This window comes from Plecotus auritus (assembly GCF_963455305.1).
Source record: "Plecotus auritus genome assembly, chromosome: 3".
Lineage (NCBI taxonomy): Eukaryota > Metazoa > Chordata > Mammalia > Chiroptera > Vespertilionidae > Plecotus > Plecotus auritus.
This window is the reverse complement of record NC_137772.1, coordinates 206399863-206421812: the sequence shown is the minus strand read 5'-3', so window position 1 is coordinate 206421812 and position 21950 is coordinate 206399863. Positions and strand designations below refer to the sequence as shown.

At 48.2% G+C, this 21950-nt stretch overlaps 1 protein-coding gene across 1 annotated transcript in view; it reads right to left on the bottom strand.

Moving 5' to 3' along the window:
- Nucleotides 1-21950, bottom strand: part of VWF (von Willebrand factor) — a 116045-nt gene that overhangs the window by 87286 nt on the left and 6809 nt on the right. Inside the window, exons 4-8 of the mRNA XM_080659101.1 lie at nt 17957-18059; nt 17452-17660; nt 14570-14688; nt 2049-2265; nt 232-354 (exon numbers count right to left, since the gene is read on the bottom strand). Of these exons, the coding sequence (XP_080515227.1) occupies nt 232-354; nt 2049-2265; nt 14570-14688; nt 17452-17660; nt 17957-18059 (771 nt within the window). The remainder of the gene's footprint in view (nt 1-231; nt 355-2048; nt 2266-14569; nt 14689-17451; nt 17661-17956; nt 18060-21950) is intronic.

The window sequence follows — 21950 nt, the reverse complement described above, 5'->3', positions numbered from 1 at the left end:
GCCATGCTTCTGTTTCCTAGACACACATGCTTTCATGAATACAGTACAACAGGAAAACATAAAAATAAATGCCAGCTCGACCCTGACTACTCTGTATGAAGACTTTTTAAAAATAAATAAAAGGCCTCTGATTTCGGCAACGGGGATCTCACACAAGTGGCTTTCATCTGGCCTCCTCAGGCCAAGAGCTGGCAAGGCCTCGGGTTTGTAAATAAAGTGGGAAGTTATTACCAGCGCAGCTGCAGCCATCCACACATTGCTCCTGACACACTTCATTGATTTTCAGGCTCTGGCAGGTCCTGGTGCAAGGGGACACACACTCCTTGTACTCCATGCCAGCAGGGCACGCCGGTCCTAAAACAGAAAGCTCAGGAGTCTCGCCAGGGCAGCTCCCCCGATGCAGCATCTCACAGGCCACGCTGTACTTAGGCCCCCTTGGTCTGCTCCCCTCTGTCTCCAGGGCCTCAGGGGCCACCTCCATCCCAGTGACAGCCCAGAAGCCAATGTCCCACCCAAGATCGTCCCACCCAACCATCCCTCCCTTGAAGGAACATCTTTCATCTTAGAGAGCCTGGCTAAGACCCAGCAGGGTCACCTGGGATCACCACCTCTTCTTCTTGGTCATCTGTTCTCCATGAACAGCTTGACTTTTTTTTTTTTTTTTTTTTTTGGCACCTTTATGCTCTCTCCCTTTCAGCTAAAACACTCTCAGGGTGAAAACACGCTCCTCTAGGCTGAAAATGAATGGCCTCCTAGAGCCAAGCAAGTACATGATGTCCTCAACCATCCTCCTCTGAAGGCCCCTCTTCCTCCTAAAACTGTCCCCAATCAAATGCCCCACCCAGCACAAGGCCTATGCCAGTCACACCCACCTTCCCTGTGTTTATTCCCACTGTGCTGCAGGGCTGCCTCCAGAGCCTGTCACCTAGCATCTGGCCTCCCTGCTGGACCCAGCAACACGTGGGCAAGGGCTGGCTCTCCTCCTCTCTCTCCAACCCCGTGGCTGTCTGACCCAGGCCAACTGAAGGACCGGTACTCTTTTCTGGGTTTCACAAGACCAAACAATTGCCCCCAAAATTCTTCTCCTCCAAGATCCATCAGGTATCTCTCCTGCCCTACTCCAAAGGCCTAAAAAGAACAGCCCCCCACCTTCAGAGGAGAGGCCAATGGCTACCAGCCACCTTTCTCACATTCCCCAGCAAACACGAAAGGCTCTAACTTATAAGCTGAGAAAACACAAACTGAAGACTGTGTGTGTGGTGTAGCTGGCTGGCTCCCCCATCTCCATGGGCCGGTGTGACCTGTCTATTTATGGCAGACTGGCTGTTCATCTGCCCGGCTCTGGTCAGCGGAGTGTCTGGGGAGACAGGAGGCTTCTTCCGAGGTGACCGACAGGCTCCTACTTAATCATGATAATTTGGGGATGGTGACAATGTCAATGACCAGGGACCTGACGAAATTAGAAGGTCAAAACCACAGGCGCCACAGGGTGAGGTGGAGGGAATGTGAGTGCTGGGCCTGCAGGACAGAGGCTGATTTAATGACAGGGAAGAACTTAATGAAAGCCTGCCAGGATCACCAGCCCCAGCCGGGACACTTCGGCCAACTCCCTGCTCTGTGACAGGCGGTCAGCACAGGTATTAGCTGAAGGTGCCGCCTTGCTGAGATCTGGCTGCAGACAGAGAAAGTTTTTGTGTCCAGGGGATGGAGTTTCGGGGGGGCTCCTGGGGAACCAAGAGAGGCATGGCACGAGAACAGAGGCGGGAGAATGGCCTGGAGACCTTGGGAAGGCCTTTTGAGCCTCATCACGGACTTTAAGGGAGGGGACTCCCTCTGTGAGCCAGCACTCTGGCTGGGTGACAAAAGGGCAGAGGCTGTATAGAAATTAGATCCAGATACTGGTGGCTCTGTAGGCCCTGGCTGGCTGGGGCCTGGTAAAGGCAAACGATTGTGGCACCGAGAGATTCCTGAGGGACACCCCAGGACAGACACCACTTTTCCCCAGCCCCTGAGTGCCTCCCCAGCCAGGGGGGTGGGCAGTGACTTACGGCATTCGCTGTGCTCGGTCCAGCCGTACAGCACCATCCCCTGGTGGGCGCAGGCCCGAGCATACTCCAGGAGGGCCGCGCAGGGGCACCTCAGCCCCTGGGTGCAGGTGCACAGAGTCCTCTCGCACAGGGCCACGAAAGGCTCGGGGTCCACCAGGGGGTGGCAGCGGGCGAACACCGAGGCTGTCTTCAGTAGCTGGCACTGCTCCCACGGGCCCTGCAGGAACAAGTGCCACCTCGGTGAGCGCAGCAGCATGTGGCCCCAGCTCTTCACTGTGTGCACTCAGTGTCCCCTGATGAAAGCCTGCCAAGATCTCCATACCGGGACAGTGCCTGCGCCTAGTAGATCTTATCTACAGTTACCAAATTAAACAGTCCATCAATCAAAGGAAAGGTATTGGACTTGTGCTATGTGAACTGTACTGACACCGAGATTGCCTTAAACCCTGGAAGTGCAGAGTCCAGGGCCCTTGGACTGCAGCGGCAGTCGGTGTCCCCTGAGGGGAAAGAGCAGAGAGGGAGAAAACAGTGGGAAGAATGCTGAACTTGGAGTTCATGTGGAACTCCGCAAGAGGACATGTGACTTCGGAGCCAGGCGTGCTGATCAGCCTCTGTTTTGCACTGACCTGGTCCCTTCTGCTCCCTGTCATTGACTATAAATGAGGAGTGGGACAAGTTGTGTAAAGTAGACATTCCTGGGCCTTAGCCTCAGAGATTAAAAATTTCAGTATGAGGGGGATGGAGCTCAGCAGTTCCTTTTTCCAACATTCCCCAGGAGACTCCTGGGACCAGAGGGGACCGTTTCCCATCATGAAAAACGTGCTAGGTTCTACAAACTGTCCCAGAGACACTCTACCAGGCAAGGGCTCTTCTTGGGTTTTAGCACTTTGCTGATACCCTCAACCCAATAACACGAGGCAGGCGTTGATTACTCCTGTAACATGCTAGTATAAACAAACACTCCTCAGCGTTGTATTGGCAAACATCTCTGCACTCTGTGTTTTAATGATTCTAAATGAACATCTTTTTCACAGTTTCACCTCTCTGAAATTGGAGTGCAGCTTACAATTGCTGTCACACTGGAAGTGGCAGGTTTTTTTCTTTCTTTTCTTTTTATATATATTTTAATTGATTTCAGAGAGGAAGAGAGAGATAGAAACATCAATGATGAGAGAGAATCATTGATCTGCATGCCCCCTACTAGGGATCGATCCTGCAACCCAGGCAGGTGCCCTGATCGGGAATTGAACCCTGACTGGGGATTGAACCCTGACCTCCTGGTTCAGAGGTTGACGCTCAACCACTGAGCTACACCAGACGGGCAGTTTTTTCTTTCTTAGTGATTTACTGTACTTGAAATAATGGTGTGTCTTAGAATCAACAATGCCTTCGATTTGATGTTACACAGTATTGCCACTAGAAATGGGTGTGTCTGCACAGACATGCTCTCCAAAGGGAAGCCAGCAGTTAGTGAAAGGACTTCAGCTACAGAGAGAGAAATATAATGGTATCTAAACAGAAGGGCTGAGTTCTGAAGGGTAAACCAGAGCAAATCCAGTCTGCTCACACTGTACAAAGGGTGGCCAGAGCAAGCCTGCATAAACCAAGAGCCAGGGGCCAGGCCCAATTGTGGCACCATGAAGATCCCGGAAGAATGGAAATCTAACCCAGTGCTGCTCAGCATCCTCCAGAACCACCCTGGCAGCACCAGGGACGTGTTGTGGCCCTAGGGAAATCTGTGTCCTGCTCCGGGTGCCGCTGAGCGGGGCCCTGCCTCCCACCCAGGCCGCACAGAGTCTGCCATCAGAGCCAGGCAGGCGGGGCAGCATGTCACAGACAACCCTGATTGCAGCCAGCCCAGAAAGAGAAAGGGGAGGCACAGGGCCCAGATGGCCAAGCAGTTGGGTACGGCTGGTTCCCTCTGCACCTTAGAAAGCTACAGCTGTGAACTTGTGGGTCAGGACCCTTAGCAGCTCTGTGTGTTGGGGGCCAACTGCTGACAGCAGCATTCCCTCCATGGCCCACCCCCCTGACTTACGCACTTGGGGTTGGACCCGCCCCTCCTGTCCCTCCCCCCCCCCACCACCACCCCCTACCCCTGTGGTACCCACTGTGTGGCTGGGAAAAAGCTTGAGCTTCAACCCAGCTCTGCCACTAACTGGTGGGCACTGAGTCACCTCATTAGAGAAGGGTGTCCTGAGTACAATGGGACCATTACAGGACCGCCTCGTGGGTGATGTGAACACACACAGGGCCTGGCACCGAGCAAAGCTATCAACAAAGGAGGACTACTCTGGTGGCCCCATGACCACCAAGAGTTCGGTGATACATGCATCCTCCCATTGGCCACTGCACGCATTTCACGCAGGGGAAACTGAGGTTTCTGAAGACATTGTCCGGAAGAGTCCTGCCCTGGACCTGTTATGACTTCACAGCCCCGGATCCAAGTTCTACCTCTTCCCATGCTAGTGGCGTGTCCTTGGGCTATTCCCTTAACCATCTCTTTGGGAAGATGGGGATGAGGATAACAACAAAGTCTACCTGAAGAGACTGAGGTGAAGGTTGAATGGAATAATGTATGTGAAGGTTTAGACTAATAACTGGTGACCCCATATCTTCATCACCATCATCATCATTATCAATATCTTGGCCACCAGAGAGATCCCTTCCACTGCCCCTCCTGCCATTAGGTTTATCCTCCAGGATGGTGAGCAGGTCACCAGCAGGACAGAAGGACATCTTTGCCCTTTCGCTCTGTCTCTATCTCTCTGGGCTGTATAAGGATGAATGGTTGTAGTCGCAACATTATCACTTCACTACTATCTTGGGGGTTCCCCAGGGAACAGAGGAGCAGCTTTTGTTATTCTTTGATTCAGGAGGGTCACATCTCTCCAGAACAAAGTAGGTTTCTTTCGAGTGGAAGGATGAGGGAGGAGCCTCCCTGTTGTAATAGATGGGTCTGAGAATCTCCTGGGACTCAGGGGAGGAGGCCTCAGCCACACCCTCTGCCCCATCAGCAATGACACTCAAAACATGGGGTTGCTGGACTCTTAAAGAGCAGCTGAGGCCACCCTGAGAGGGCCCGATGCTCAGCTCTTGCCTACCTCTTTCCCCACCCGCAAGTTAAAATCAGAAAAGAAAAAAAAATGAAGAAAGCAACTCCATGGGTTTTTCCTAGTGCTTGCTGAGATCGCCTGCTCTGTAGGACAGTGGCTCAGAGCCGTCTCTGCACCACAGGAGTACCTCCTGCAGGTGCGGGGACAGGGCACCTAGGGTTCTCACCAGCAGGACACAATAAAGCCAGAGGAGAGAAGAGACCCAGACATCCAGTGCCCCATACCCTGTCAGAGTGGCAGCGGGCAGAGTCCAGCACGGCCGCCTCCAGCTGGCCCCAGTCCGGTTTTTCCTGTTCAGAGGAACAGTGGGAACAGTACACCAGCACATTTCCGGGGCGGTCCCTTGAGATATTAAATGGTTTACAGAAAGTCTTAGAAGAAGGGTGTTTTCTGGTTATTTGTCTGCAGGATGGGAGTGGATTTCTACAGAAACAGCCACCTCCCTTCTTAGTATAATTCCGTTGGCCTCTACCGTTTGCACCTGAAAGCTGGCTAGGATTTCTTCCTTGGCAGAGACAAAAGGAGGGTTCTGCCCCCCTCCCCCCATCTTGCCCTCCAGTCTTCCTCTCAACCCTGGCTGCACTTGGCCTACTAGAGTGACCACAGTCTAAGGGCCGGGCAGGATTGCCAGCCATCAGAGCTGCAGCACGGCCCCCCTCTGGCTGCTAGCCCTGCCCCCCAGGCTTCTCTGTTCCACCACAGGTAGCCCTGCCAGCCCCAGCCAGGTCCTAAGACAAGATGCCTCCACAGACATAAATCTGAGTCTGAGCCACACCCTGACCAAACCTTCACTCACAAGATTGGCTGTGTGGCCTCGAGGTCTCTAGTAGTGTGTCCAGGTCAGCATAAAGGACAAACCTGATAGTGTCCCAGGCCAGCTTAGAGGACCCAGTTCTGGCTGCTTAGGAAGCAGCTTGGCCAGGCCTCCCAGGATCTGACCCTGGCCTACCTCTCTAGTTCATCCCTCCCCACTCCCCATCTCCTAGGTTACCAATGGTTTCCTAAACAAATCAAGTTGTTTCAGAGACCAGCGCATCACCCACTCCCACAAACTGACCCTTCAGAGACCTGAAGACACCTTCAAAGAACCCAAACCTCCTCAGAGAAAGGTGAGATAAATACAGCCTTTCAGATTTGGAAACTGAGGCATGGAGAGGATAAAGAATTTACAGCTCGGCAGTTCAAAAAGTGTGGTTCAGGGACTCCCTACGGACTCCCAAGATCCTTTCAGGGGTCCATGAGGTCAAAACCATTTTCATAACAATATCAAGATGTTACTTGCCCTTTTTGCTCTCATCCTTTCGCAAGTGCGCAGTGGAATTTTCCGAGGCTACGTGACGCGTGATATCACAGCAGATTAAGTGCAGGAGCCGATCTGAGAATCCAGCTGATTTCTCAGAAGCCAGAGGATGAAGAGATTTGCAAAATTGAAACAATGCTATTCTTCTCCCCAACCATGTTTTTATTTAGAATGTATATTTTTATTAAAAGATGTTATTCATGTAAAATATTATGTCTATTGCTTTTAAATGAACTAATATGATTTAAATTTCTCAGATTTAATATCTAATGCAGTAAATATCAATAGATATAATTGACATAAATAAAATCTTTGGCATCCTTATTCATTTTTAAGCGTGCAAAGGTGTCTTGAGATTAAACCATTTGCAAACTTCTGAACTAGTAAAGGGGTGACTCAAACCTTCATTCTGTCACCTGCCACCAAACCACAGTGTACACAGTCTTCCACACCCTTGATGCACCTACCCCACTTTGTTTCCTAACAGTTGGCGTAGAATACAGGGCAGCTCAGTGGATGTAGCACAGGTTTAGAAGCCTGGTTGTGCTGGAGTTCCAAGCCCCTTCCAACTTCCAAAATGTGTGACTAGTAAAATCATCTCGCCTTGCTGCACCTCGTTTCCCTTACTGTCAAAGAGAGAGGGTGTGGAGGAGGTGCAAAGTGGCCCAGGATCCATTCCTTCTTTCTTAGTCATAGGACCCTCGGTTTCCAGTTTTCCCCTGCACACACAGGCACTGGACTAAAGATTCCATTCCCAGACTCCCTTGCAGCCAGAGTAGCCATGTGAGTAAGCTTTGCCCAATAGAATAGAAGCAGAGGATCCTGTGCAACTTCCAGGAACTATCCTCAAAGGAGAGGTGGTTCCTTCTCCATCCGTTCTCTTCCTACTGCTGAAACGTGGCTGTGAGGCCTGAGGCTGGAGCCACCATCGGGGTCATGAAATAGAAGCCTCATGCTGATGACAACAGAGAAATAAGACAGAAGGACCTTGGATCCCAGCACCATGGACGGGGTCCTGTACTGGCCCTGGGCATCCCACCCCAAGCTTCTTTACAATGAGAGAGAAATAAACCTCTGCGATGCATAAACCATGGTTACTCAGGTGTCCTGCCACTCACAGCGGAACCTGCTCCTAACACAAATAGCAATCCCTACCTTAGATGGTTGCTACAAAATAAAATGAAATAAGATTACACAGGAAGGAAATCGAGTGCTTATAAGTATCACTGTCAACAGCAGCCCAACAGTTCAAAAATGGCCTCTCCTCAGCTCTCTGCTAAGCCAACCTGGCAGGGAGACAAAAGGATGGTCAGCTAATTAGTACACTTCCAGCATCTCCCCGGCTCCAATGCCGGGCATCAGCTCCTCTGTCTTCCTTCATCTCTTGTCCGTGGTGCTAGAAGCTGGCAAGAGAGCTGCAGCCCCAGCTCCATCAATCCATGACCTCACCCTGCCTGGGTGGGTGTGCAGACCCACTTGTGGTCCATCTAATCACATTTTCAGTTCATTAAAGAAAGCCAGGCCTCTTCCCTGGAGATGCCACGCCAGTTCAAGGGAGAGGGAGAGAAAAGAAGCGCATCTCCCCAGTGGCAGATGGGGGAGGGGGAGAGTGAGGAGAAAACACAGTAGCAAGAGATCTGAAGCTTAGCTATTGTGTTTGTTCCCGAAGAGCTGACAAAGGAGAAGGGAGGGGGGCATTCCTAGGACCAAAGTGAACAAAGAAAGGAGAGGGTAATACATGAAGTGCAAGATTGTTCAGCCAGGCCCTGATCTTTCCAGCCTTGGTGTGGGTGCCCTGCGCCTGCCCCTGGAGGAGGTGTGGAGGCGCCTAGAGCCTGAACTGGTCCAAAGTAGTGGGTTCAAGAATTTGTCCCTGAGGCAGGGCATCATTTCTCATTGGTCAGCCTGCAAGGATAGATGGGGAAGGGTTCGTGAGTCTATTTATAACTTCTAGGCTGGCCTGGGATTCCCACCCACATTCCAAGATCTGGCTCACAAAGACCCCATGAAACTGGTTGATAGATTTCCACCAAATGGATGTTTTTTGCAGAGTCAGACATTCCTCTCTCTGAGATAACTGGGGTACAGTCCTCATGAGAAGGAGCAGCTGGAAATGTCCCAGAAGTCCCCAGCCCACCAAAGGACCCTCCTCACCCTCTGTCCTGGTCTCCTGGAGACCTCTGAGTAATTCTCAGGGACCGGGACAGGGCTCAGCTAGATGAGAGGACAAGGGACACGTACTAGCCCAGGGTTCCCAGTCTGGTGTCTGCCTGAGCTCTGGGGATGGAACCTCCACCCATCATACCCACAGTGAGAAAAGATAATCAGCTCTTATCACAGTTGATTCCCCTGAGCTGCCATTACGCTTACCATTCTTTTGACAATTCATCATTTACTACCCAAGGTAGCATGCATGTGGTTCTCTTTCATGTTTATTCAATTTCTCCTATGTGTCTTGCCCCTTGAACAAGATTGCCAATCCACCTTGCACAGTTTTAGTATCACCCAAACCACACAACACATTTCAATAAATACCTACTAGTGGGCACCAGGGGATTCTTGCTCATTCTTGTGCTCACCATGGGGAAGGAGAAGGGAAAGAAAGCCATTCAGGGAATATTCTGTTAAAGGTTTTTGAGATTATTACATTAGGGAGGCATTTGAACTGAAAGCTTGAATACTAGAACCTTATCTGTCCCTCTTCAATGGTTTGTCAAATACGTACCCTAAAAGGCCAAGTACTGCTTAACTTGAGGGAATCCTTTGAAACCTTGTGGCAGCCTCTGATCCCTACTATAAGGCCAACCCCTGCAAGACACAGTGACCATGGTCACCCCTGCCCCACTGCAAGCCCATGGGCTCACTGTCCCTTCTCCTGCTTTGTATTCAGGGGAGTGAATTTTCTCTAAAGGGGAAGGGTGCTCCTCAGTGTTGGGTAGAGCTGTTTGCCTTGCAGAGGGAAGGCTGAGATGCAGAGCAGGGATGTAAGTAAATGAGGACACAGATGATCAAGTGGAACCAAGGACAGCACCCTAGATCCTTGGACCTCAGCAAAGCGTATGAAGTAAATCCTCACTCCTTAGCCTACATGTGACTGGAGAGGCTAAGGGAGCAGTTCTCACTCAGGGATAAAGGGGAGGTGGAGGGTGTGCTTTTGTTCAAAGTCCAACTCTGAGCTAAACATCAGTGGGACACAGTGGGTGGGCACCCTGAATGTAAAACCAGGCCAGGTCATGATGCTGTCCTCTGACAACTAACTCCTCTGGAGGTCCTGGGTCACAAGTGTCTTTCCTTGAGATTTATTGACTTTCCCTGGATCAGACTCTCTGACCACAGTCTCTCTATGAATCACAAGGATTCTACCAAGCAAATGAATGGAACAAAAGTCTTACCAATCTCCAAGGAAAATCCACTCCAGGCCAAACACCCAATTTAGTGAATGGAAGAGTCAGGGAGTAGAAGCAGGGTGCCAGGAGTAGGCCTGGCCCGTGAGCCCACAGCTCTGCCAGAGCACTTAGCACCTCAGTCAAGCCCGGTGCTTAAATTACCTCTCTCCTGCTTAGTGAGCTCCCTCCCAACACAACTGTGAGCAGAAAGAGTACAAAGAACTGGGTACCTACTTTGTAAATAAAAGGTTTGGGCAATATTTCATGAGGATGTGAAGAGTGAATTATGTTGTCCTCAACAAAATGGGTATTTGGTGTGCCTCTTTGTGCTCTTGAGGAGACATACTATGGTGGTTCAAAGTACACAGGAGTATTTACAAAGGTTAGCTTGTGCAGGACAGGTGACTTCCTGGAGAAGAAGATTATAGGTGAATAGCATGCTGCTTCAAAGGAGGGAGAGGGGGACAAAATGTGAAGACATGAACAGCAAAAGGACTAAAGGAACAAGGGTTGTGTTCACTGTATAAACGCCAAATTGAGAGCCAGTGGAAAACAGGCAATCTGGGACTATTCACAACTGATGAGAGTACCATTGGATGGGAACTCCTGAATAAAAACCTGGAGAAACTAGACTGAAAGGATCTTGCTACCCCCAGCATTCAAGGACACTCGGGAGGGCTTTAGCTTCAAGTGGGGATAAAAAGAAAGGAGAGACTTATCAGGGAACCAAGATGGGCTGCACAGGGCTGAGCTCTGCATGAGAGCTGGAAAGATCTCAGCAAGGATGCCTCAAAGATTAGACTCTTAAATCAAAGCTAGAGCATCACCTGTCTATCAGGATAGAGCTGGGGGAGCATGCATGCAGTAGGCAAGGGGCTGGACTCAGTAGCATCTAGAATCTCATCCCATTCTGAGTTATTGTGAGTCTGTTTCTAACATTGATGAAAAGAAATTTCTTCTGCTCCAGACTCCTGCCTGAGGTTGATGCTGCTGACAGATGATTCGCCACTGGGGTTGAGTAATAACTGGTGCCCTCAGTCTTCTCAAGAAAGACTCTGAGGAGATATAAGGACAGGACTGTGAGGGCCAGAGGCATGAAGTGGCCTCACATTCAGACGGCAGCAGCAAAAGCAGGAGATGGCCTTCCCATGCTAGGTAGATGACCCTGAGGAGGAGGATGGTTGCAGGGACTATGCCTCCCAATGGAAGTGAGGCCAAGGCCATGGGCATCAAGTATAGTCTGCAGGCCATACAGTGCACAGTGGCAACACACCAAGGGGCCACCATTCACATCACAGACATTGTATATGTGCATGTACGCTCAATGTCCTCTTATGATTATGATGGCAGTTTCCCAGCAGGTGGTGGTAAAGTGTCTTGAGGAAGGGCTGCCTTGTTCTAGTTAACAAGAGCACTGTATGGACTAGCCCAGCCTCCTAGAGCCATAGTCTTCCCATTGCAGATGGGTCTGCCAGACAAAGACAAGATCCCTTCACAACATTTAGCCCTTGCTGACATTCTCCAGACAGACAGAATTTAAAATAAAAAATTTTTAAGGCGACCTAAGGATCTTTCTAAAATGTTTACTGTGCAGTAGATTTGCCTGCAAATCAACATCAATTATACGAGCACTTAGAGCTTGGGGTTTTTTATTACCTGGCTTGCGCCCTGCAACTCCAGCAGTCCTGCCCTGTGTTTGAAAAGCTAAGAAAGCTGCAAATTTGCATGCACTCAAACAAGCCATTATCAGTCCCAGCAGACAGGCTCTGGGTTTTGTTGGCATAACAAGGGAACATTCATCCCTGAGGTATTAGTAATATGACCTGGCTCTCAGAAGGAGTTGACTCCTTGCTACCATCCTGGGAAGACAAGGAAGCACCAGAGAAATGGGAGAGAGATTCTGCCGGCTCTCAAGGAAAGTTCTTAAGTCAATGTAGTCTGCCCCACACAGCACTCTGCCACTGCTCAAGGCCTGGGAGCCACACTGGCACACACGTGTAAATGAGCCCATTTACAGACCTGACTTCTGAACCAGAGGCCCAGTGGGACCAAGCCAGCAGTGCACACTTCCAAAGATCATGTTAATCACCTCCCAGGAGAGAAGTCATGGCATTTCCCAGCCAATGAGGGTGCCCCAGTCACAGACAAACACAGCTTGATTGGCTAAGGCAAAGCCAGGCCTCTCTTCTCAGGTAAACAACCTGAAACCTGGTGTTCTGAGCTCAGAGGAGCTGGTGCCTAGGGAGTTCTGGTGTGTTTGGGGGCCTCCGCCCAGCACTAAGACCTTGGTAACCAGTTTCTTGGGCTGTTCCCAGGACACTGGTTAGCAAGGACTTGAACTCACCCAGTAGACAAAGTGAGTAGCAAACTTGCAGCTGGAGCCCCCAAAAGGGAGACAATCAAGGTTTCTGCTGGATTCTCCCTCCCTCCCCTTTGTCTCTGGGAGACCAAGCGCTCAGTCTCCCTCCTCAACTGGGCCTCAGTGTCAGGTTCTCCATTTGAAAATCCTGTCTTCACCTCCCACTTCTATGGGTAAATGAAACTATTCCTTTGTACTCTGAGGGTGGGGGGAGCATTTGCTTAGCACCAAGCTGGCCTGTGTTTGCAAAATAAAACATGGCAAAGCTCATATGGCCTCAAGAGTTGATTTGGTGTAAGGTACATGCGCGGCTCCAACCCCACTTCACTGGCTCAGGCACCCCCAACCTTGATCTCACCCCTGCCTAAAAACATTAAAGGGCAGGAGAGGCAAACCATCAGCCAACCACAGAACTGTAAGCTTGGAAATAAAAGAAGGAAGTGATAAAATCCCTCTTCCCCCTCCTCACTGTACATTCACCTGCTTAACAAGCAGCTCTAGACAGAAGTGGGTCACTCCCCCACCCCTCAGTGTGGATGCTTCAGCCACCTGGTTCTCCTTCAAGACTCAAGCTGTGCTCAGCTCCCCAAAAGGAATGGGGCGATAATAGGGAGGAAGGAGGAGAAAAAGTATAAATTGGGGAGCTTATGCTGAAAGTGCTGTGTGCTTGGCCTCCTTCTCCCCACTCCCCTCTTGCCATGGGAGCACTCCAGTGGGAACACAGACAGAGGGAGGGCACCGGGAGGTTTTTCCCACCTAAAGTGTCATCCTCCCAGCACCCCGCACAGGAGGCACAAAGGCCATCTCTGCCTGCAGAAGGTGGGGATAGGAGAAGTGTTGCCCACACTCTCCCACTCCCATTCCCTTCTCTCCAAGTGGAAGGTTCGGGTTTGTAGGATCATAAAGGGCAACTCTGAAGGGAAAAGAGCTGCTAACTAGCTACCGCACAGGTAGAAATGAGGCTGTGTAAAGGGTGGGAGGTGCCATCATCTGATTAGGAGGCCAGTGATGTGCCACAAGCCAAGGAATACTGCAGCCACCAGAGCTGGAAGAAGGTGATCTCCCTAGAGCAAGCATGTCAAACTCATGGTGCGAGGGCCACATGTGGCCCACAATGAATATTTTTGCAGCCCAGCCAATATAACGGTATGTAAGAAACGTTTTAATAAAACTTCCTAACTTAATTTTTACAATAACCTGTTCACATAATTATTAATAACGAACTACAATGTTTGCTAATGAATGATTACTATAATCGTGTTGTATTCATTTCCCTTATGTGCCTTAATGCACAGGTGCACCATTTCTCTCCACTAATATTAACAGCGAATATTTTAGCAGCCTATTGCCACGTCATTAGTCTTGGACTGATTTGTTTGATCTGCGCAACAGGAAATATTTTGCTTTTGAAGAACAAGAAAAATAGGTTTATTTGCATTACACTTATTAATTTGTGCAGTTATTCAGTGTCTGGTAAATTAATGTTCAAAAAAATATTAATTTTTATTAAAATGTTCTATTATTTTACGTCAACGATTACTCATTTATTTCAGCCCTTTGTATTCAGCATGTCTCTATCGAAATAAACCTACATTTCTATGAAAATTAAAGCTTTTGGTTTTTGCAGCCCACCTAAACTTAAACCTTGTTTATTTGGCCTGTGTTAGCCTTTGAGTTTGACATGCTTGGCCTAGAGTCTCAGAGGGAGTCAGGCCCTGCTGGCACATTGATCTTAGCCAGGGAAACTAAATTCAGTCTTCCAACCTCCAAAACTATGAGAGAATGCATTTCTGTTTTTGTAAGCCACTAAGTTCAAGATAATTTGCCACTTACTACAGCCTCAGGAAACTATTACAATGCCCAAGCTGGTCGCTTTAGGCCCACCTCATCCCTTCCCTTCCCAGTTTCCCCCACTACACATAACCCCCTTTCCAATGATGTGCTGGCCCTCCTATTTGTACTTTAAACAATCACTTACTGTGCACCTAAAAAAGAATTGTTTTTCTAGAGGCAGAATTTCAGACAGGGGCAGGTGATGATGGCAGTATTTGGGGACAAGAGAGCTTGAAATATAAAGCAGAAACACGGAGTCACTAACTATAACAAGTCATTAGACCAGATTCATTTTTAAAGTTTCGGGCCCAGAATAACTTTAGAATTGGGGTTCACCAGACTCTAGCCACAGTTGGTTTTCAGGAGGAAAGGGATCCATGGGAACCCTACGATGAATAGCCAGAGGGACCCACAGAGGTAGGCCCAGAGCTCCCCTAGGTAGAAGATTGAAACCCAGATGTCCTTCTGCTTCTTAACTCCAGAAGGCCCACCCCATCCAGACCACACCCAGCCTGGGCTGTGCCCACCTGCATTTCCTCAGAGACGTTGCAAGGGCTGCTAGGAGGGGATGCCCGTTTGCACCGCTGTTCTCTGCTGCTCATGGCCCAGGAGTTGGCAAAGTCGTAGGGGTCCGAGGTCAAACTCCCTGTGGAGAAAAGTTTCAGGAAAATTAAGCCATATTTATATAGATCCAGGACTTCTTAGTAAAAACTCTAGGTCTGTCATCTCCGGAACCAACTCCCATTAGATTCGTACATAGGCATCTGGGGTGGGAGTAGTTTTTGTACAGCACTCAACATAACATGACAGAGCAGGGGGCCTCCGGAGCTCAGCGAGTGTTTGGGGACGACAGCATGAAAGATAAAGAGTGTGCCCACCCATTCCCGCTTCTCCATGGCTTTGCATGCCATTCTCCCTGTGTGAAATGTTCTCCTCCCCCTTACTGCCTTGACTATTTCAACTCATTCTTTAAGATGTAGCTCCTGAACAACTTCCTCCAGGAAGGCCTTCTGAATAGACTCTGCTCCCTGCCTACCCCCCTACCTGGGTTGGGTGGGCCTCTTCTCTGTGCTCCCTCTCTCAAAATTCTCATCATCCTTTGTGTTGGCATCTTTTTTGCTTCTATTCAACCCCTATTTAACTCTGAGCTCCTTAATTCAGGGCACAGGCCACATCTCTTATCTTTAAATTCTTATCTGGCAGATTGTGGATACTCAAAATATTTTTACAGAATGAAGGTAAGATGTGACATGGAAACTACACCCTCTAATCACTGCACCCCTGTGCTCTACAGGATCTGTGCCTTAGGGCTTATAACAATCACGTTACTGTCAGCTACTCACAACCAGCTGTGAGGACCTCATGGGCCTACATGGCATGGTGCACAGTAGGTGCAGCCAGCAGCAGCATCAATAAGGAACTTAATGGAGCATTGAGGCAAGCAGCCTTTTTGCACAGCCAGGTATAGAAGAGTGAAGCATGGTTCAAGATCAAATAATGAACTGGGAAATAGGAAACATACTACCCCTGGGGAAAGAAAAGAAAAGCAGAACCTTAGAAATGTAGTCAATTGGCTTCTGGGATGTCAGAAAAAATGCCGCACCAAAGATATATCTACTTCCTCATTCCCTGAACCTGGAATATTTCTTTATATGGCAAAAGATGTGATTAAGTTAAAGATCTTGAAAGAAAGAGTTTATCTTGCATTACCTGAGTATGCCTTAAATACATATATCTTTAAAAGAGAGGCAGAGGGAGAACAAACAGAGACACACATAGAGAAGATGATATGAGGATAAAGGCAGAGACTGGAATGATACAGCCACGAGTCAAAGATTGCCAATAGTGGTTGGAAGAGGTAAGGAATAGATTCTCCCTTAGGGCCTCCAGAGAGAGTACAGACCTGCCAACACCTTGATTTTGGACTTCTGGCCTCCTAGAATTGTGGAAGAACAAATTTCTGATGTTTTAAGCCATCGAGTTTGTGGTAGAGGGTAACTGCAGGAAACTAATACATGGGAGAAGCCAAGGGGAAGGGAACTTAAATTTGTGGAGTTTCTGATGTGTGCCAGGCATCATGACAGGTGCTGCCCTCTGGGTTCTTGGTTATTCCATACCACACAAACTAGCTCACTTTCTAATAAACCATATTAAGAAAGAGGCAGAGAAGCAGCTTTGTGTTGGGTGGGGAAAGCCCTAGAGAGAATCTCTAGGGCCTAGTCTCATCTCTCCTTCTATCATCCTATGTGATCTGGGGTTGATTCCACCATGCTTCTGAGCTCAATTTTTCATATGTAAAATAAGTGGTTAGACTAGATGACCTCCAAGATTCTTCCATTCCTGACCTCCCATGAAGTGAAACTCTAAGAGCTCAATCTGAAATGAGGCATAAGGATGTCTACTAGCATTACAAATATTCTTGCCAAAGTAAAGACATAGATTTGATTAAAACAATTAACAAACTTAATTCAACAAGTATATATAGAATCCTGCAGCATCAAAGAATACATACATAGAACAACTGCAAAAAAAAAAAGATTATGTGCTAGGCCACAAAAAAATCTACCCAAATTTTTAATTTAATTGAGAAATTAACATTTTTAAATGTTTAGAAATTTTAAAAACATTTTATAGGTTAAGAAAGTACTCAAAATGAGAATTGGAAAATTTATAGAACTAAATGAAAATGAAAATATGTTACAAATATGGTGTGATGCAGCTAACATAGTACTTAAGAAAAATTAGTAGCCTTACATGTACATATTGAACAATTAAAAGTTTGAGAAATCAGTGCTGGAGAAGACAAAAACAACTGATCTTACTATTTTCCAGTCCAATGAAAAAAATAGCCAACTGTTTCTTTACACATAGACCCCTTAATCCCAAGGGTAGTCTGATGATAAGGAAGAAGGGGAACATATACAAATGCTCGGTTTTTGCAAGGGAGCATCACTAATTAAATATTTATGTAATTGAAATTACTAAAACTTAGTAACGATTTTCACATTGTCCACATTACCTGCATTGCTTGTGAACACACACACATGCGTGCACACACATAAACTGGCCTTTGGGGACAATGTTGAGTGAGCCCTTTCTTTATAGATCTCACCCATGAAGTTTTTTCATAGTGGTTCAGAGGGGTTTGTTCAAACCACACAGCATTTACCAACTATCTCCCATGTGTAAGTTGCTACAGGGAATTCCAATTTGAACCAAGTCAGGTCTGAGGAACTCCAAGAAGTCTCGGCAGTGAGATGGAATGCTGAGAGATAAGGTTGGTGGGATACATTGAGGTGAAGTCCTGGAGAGGCTGGCGTGCCAGGGGAGGAGCCATAGTGAAGGTTTGTGAGCAGGAAGTCACAAGCATTACCACACCTCCAGGAAATGGCACCCCAGAAAAGCTTACCTTCCTGAGTCCTAAAGTCATCTTCGGCAAAGATGTTCAAGTTGCCACACAGCCCACAGGTCTTGTTGAAGTATCTGTCTGACAGCAGGATTTGGAAGCTGCCACTGCCATCGATCCTGGCCACAAAGCCATAGGCCTCACTGGACAGCTTGTAGTACCCAGCCTCCGTTTCTAGATACAGCCCTTTGGAGGCATAGGGCATGGAGACACTGGAGGGACAAAGATGAGCTCAGGAAGTGGGCTTCTCAGACATTTTCTATCTGTCCCTCCCACCCTTCAACCCCAACCCCAGACTAAAGGTTCACACTGTGGTGCAAAGTGGCTGAGGGTCCGGACCAGCAGTCAGGAGCCCTGGCTCTCGCCCATCCCTGCTATTGGCTTCCTCTGGACCCACTTACTTCCTGTCTCTCGGTCCCTGCTTCTTCATGTGAAAAATTAGAGGGGGGTATTCAAGGAGTATTCCCAGGGTCCTTTTTAATTCAGACATTTGGGGCTTCTGACTTACCTCTGGTCCCCCTGCAGCACAGTACCATTGACAAACAAATGGATGTCAAAAAATTCCCCGAGATACACGGAGAGGCTCACTCTCTTGCCATTTTGGAAGTTCCCTGAAAGACAAGAGTCAGTAGTGGTTATTATTATCCAAAAGAGTTAATACATTTATTTATAATCATCACTTCTATAACCTTATCTCTGTGGAAAACTTCCCCCAAAAGATGTAACAAATGGGCAACAAAAATCTCCCCCAAAATCTCATTGCTCACTCATCTTATTCATCTAGAAACATTTATTGAGTGTCTTCTGGATACATAGCTTTCTAGTTGTCCCTTATATTTCTCAAAAGAAAAATGTAAAAGCATGACCTCTTTCTTCTGGGGGTTTACAATCTAAATATAAAGCTAAGATGAGCATGAAGATACTGACTACATTCTAAGGCAGCAAATAAAAGTGAGTTGTTGGTAACAGGCACTCTAGGATGGGTTATTCAAGATGTTGGACAGCCCTAAACAGGTGCTTTGTTTAAAATGGAGATTCATAAGTCCCACCTCAATTTACTGATTTAGACTCTCTGGGAGAAGTTTAGAGATTCTGTAAGTAAAGTCCATCATTGTGTGGGAAACTTAATTAGGACACAATAAAGAATCTGTTTAGCCCTTAGAGATTTTTGGATAGCCAAACACATGATAAAATAGTCTCTAACTACATGATAATGGTCCAGTTGTGAGGAACAAACAGAGACAGGGGTGGTGGCAATTACACAAAAGCAGAAAAACAGGTGGAGACACATTTGTGCAACATTATGAAGACCTGGCAACCCCACAGGTAGTCCCTGAGAACCGGTGCTTGAGCAGGGCCCTTGGAATTCAAAGATGACTGAGAGGCCATGGAGATGAAGGAGACAGAGGAACAGCATAGAGTCTGACCTCAAGGCTTAATGTCTGAGAAGCTGATGGAAAATAGGGAAGGTGAGGCCATTCAGTGAGGACCGAGACGGAAGATGCTGGAGGAAGAGGGGGAGTACAGTGCCATGGGGCTCCTGTAGAAATGGGGCCTGGGGCCCAGGTGGAAAGTTAACTTTGGGAATGAGGAAACGTGCCTTCTCCTAGCAGGGTCAGGGGACTGTGGGCTCCAGCTCCTCAACACAAAGGAGGCAAGGATGTCTGTGGAAGGAAGTCCAGGAAACTTGGGAGATTCGTTGACATGAGGTCCTATTGCCACAGCTGGGGCCACTGATAAAGAGAGTGAAGGACAGAGCTGCCTTAGTCACAGCCCAGCAGAGGTCTGCAAGGAGGAGTTCCCCAATGGGGGCCTGAGCTGGACTGAGGCTGCTGGAGGACAGCAGCCACCTGGGACACACACACACACACACACACACACACACACACACACACACACACATATTCCTAACCAATCAGAATGAGTAAAAAAAAAAAAAATAGACTGGTTTATGGTGAGAGTTCAGTGAGGGCTGTCACATGTGAAGAACTAGCCCGACAAAAACTCATAAGCATATATGCATGACCAATGAACACAGACAATAGTGTGGTGAAGATTGGAGTGGGGAAAGGTGATGGGCTAGAAAGGGTCAATGGAAAATAAAAGGTACATCTGTATAACTTTCAATAATAAGGATAAATTTAAAAAAAAAAAACAAGAACTAGCCCAGCAATTTTCAATCTTTTTCATCTCATGGCACATGAACTAATTAATAAAATTCTACAGCACCCCAAAAAATGCACATTTTGCCAATCTGACAAAAAAAAATAGGTATAATTTTGATTCATTCACACCAGACAGCTATTGTGTTGGCTGTTGTCATTTTTAATTTGACAATATAAGGGAAAAGAGGTCAGTGCCCCTGACTAAATAGGTATGGCATGTTTTAAAAATTCGTGCGGCATACCTGTTGGAAATCGCTGAACTCGCCCATTCTAAGACTAGAGTCTTGAATGATACGGTGTTAGCAGCTCAGAGATCACCAGGAAAGGCCTGAGTCCACAAACCACACTGTGCAGAGCTCCAGACCCACAGTCAGGAGTCAAAGGAGACGCCAGCCGAGATGAAGGGCTTTTATCCTGTTTGACTAGAGTCTTGCCTGCCCTGCATTCTCACTTACAACAGTTTCGCAGCTAGCACGTCTTTAAAAAGTGGAGCAGACTTTCTGACAGCCAGAAATTAGCCAAAGAGAAACACACAAAACTAGACAGGTAAGAGCAAATTGTTGATGGAAGAATCCGAGTGGAGAGTATATGGGTCTCCGCTGCCCTAGTCTATCGCCTGTTCTGTATGTTTGGAAATGTTCTCAATAAAATGTTGAAAACACAAACAAATGAGACAGCTTGGCAACAACCTCCAGTTTGCAGTGGACCAAAGACTAAATCCCTTCCCTGGCCTCTGCTGGAACTGACACTGAATGTTACCCCCAGCTTGGAATGAGCGGGCTCCATCCATGACCTGCCTGCTGGACAGGGTACAATGAGCCCAAGAGGTCAGGGTATCCAGGTCCCTAATAACAACAGAGCCCATCTCTCCGTCAGTACAGTTCTTCTTGCCATCTACCCCCAGCCTCATAGAGCAGATGGGCAGGCGGTTCTGTCCCTGCTTCACTGGGTAACTCAATCAGTAGTCTGTCATCTCTGAGCCAAAGGCATGTCCCTCCTGGAAACAGGAGAAGACTCCCTGTGAGCCTCTCCCTTTAGCAGGCTCTCCATCACCTTCGTGGAAATTCGGAAAGGGCCATGAGGACAAGTCAGCCAGGAGTGTGTGGCTGGAGGTGGGTAAGGAAGGCTTTGGATGCCATCAGGCGGCTTGGGGTGAGCCACCATCCTGCAGCCACAGATCTGTCAGTCCTCCAAGCTTTCACAGATGCAAAGTCAGCTAAACAGTTGTTCCCCAGGAGACTGAGCTGAGCAGGTGCATAGGAACGCCCACAGGCCACTCGCGGGCAAGGTTGAAAGATAGAGCCTGCAAGGCTGGATAAGCCAAGAATGCAGCAGAAGCAGAAAGTCAAAGGAGAAGGAAGCAGGAGAATGTGAGACAGAGCCCCAAGGCTCCCACTGTGTGTGGGTGCATGGAGCCCCGCCCTGTTCAAGCAAATGATGAAGGCAGCCTGGCCCCACAGACCATGGGACTTGGGTCCATGGGGGTTGCGGGTGCTGATACTTGAGGTAATTTGCCCATCGTCATAGAGCTAGTGACTGATGACAGAGCTGGGACTAAGACTGGGTACTGGTTTAAGTATTTGAATGGTCAGCTCTGTGATCCCAGGAGAGATTAGCCTTAAGAAACAGAGGAAGGGAAGGCAGGGGAGTGTGGGGGTAAGGGGGAGAGATCAACCAAAGGACTTGTATGCATGCATATAAGCCTAACCAGTGGTCACAGACAACAGGGGGGTGGGGGCATGAGTGCGGGCGGGGTTGGGAAGGTAATGGGGGGACGAGGACAAATATGTAATACCTTAATCAATAAAGGAATTTAAAAAATAAAAATAAATTTAAAAAATGAAGCAGAGGAGGCAGCCTGATGGGCAGCGCCCACTGCCCACCCAGCACTGTGTGAGGCAGCATCCCAGTGGGGACATGGGGCTAGCTGCCCAGGATCATCACCCATCTAGGGGCAGGAGTGGACAGGGGCTGGGATAGGAATCCTTCATGAGGACTGAACTGCCAGGGGCCTGTGGAATTGTTGCCCAGGACAGCTGAGGGAGGCCCTGGATGCCACCCATCCTCCTCTGAGGCAGGGGGCAGCAAGAGGAGTTTTGGAAATGTATCCTGGAGAAGTCTTCAATTCTGAAAAGCCTATTCTGGCAGCACCGTGAATCTTGGAGATCATCAAAACAAGTGGCTTTACACAGTTTTCCCCCAGAAAAGCAGAGTAAAAACACATTTTCCTTTACAAACCAGTACGTACACATGCACGCATTTCACACAATGATACTTAACCTCACCGTGTGCCACGCACTCAGATACTTTCTGATGTCTTCTGTCTTATTCCATTAA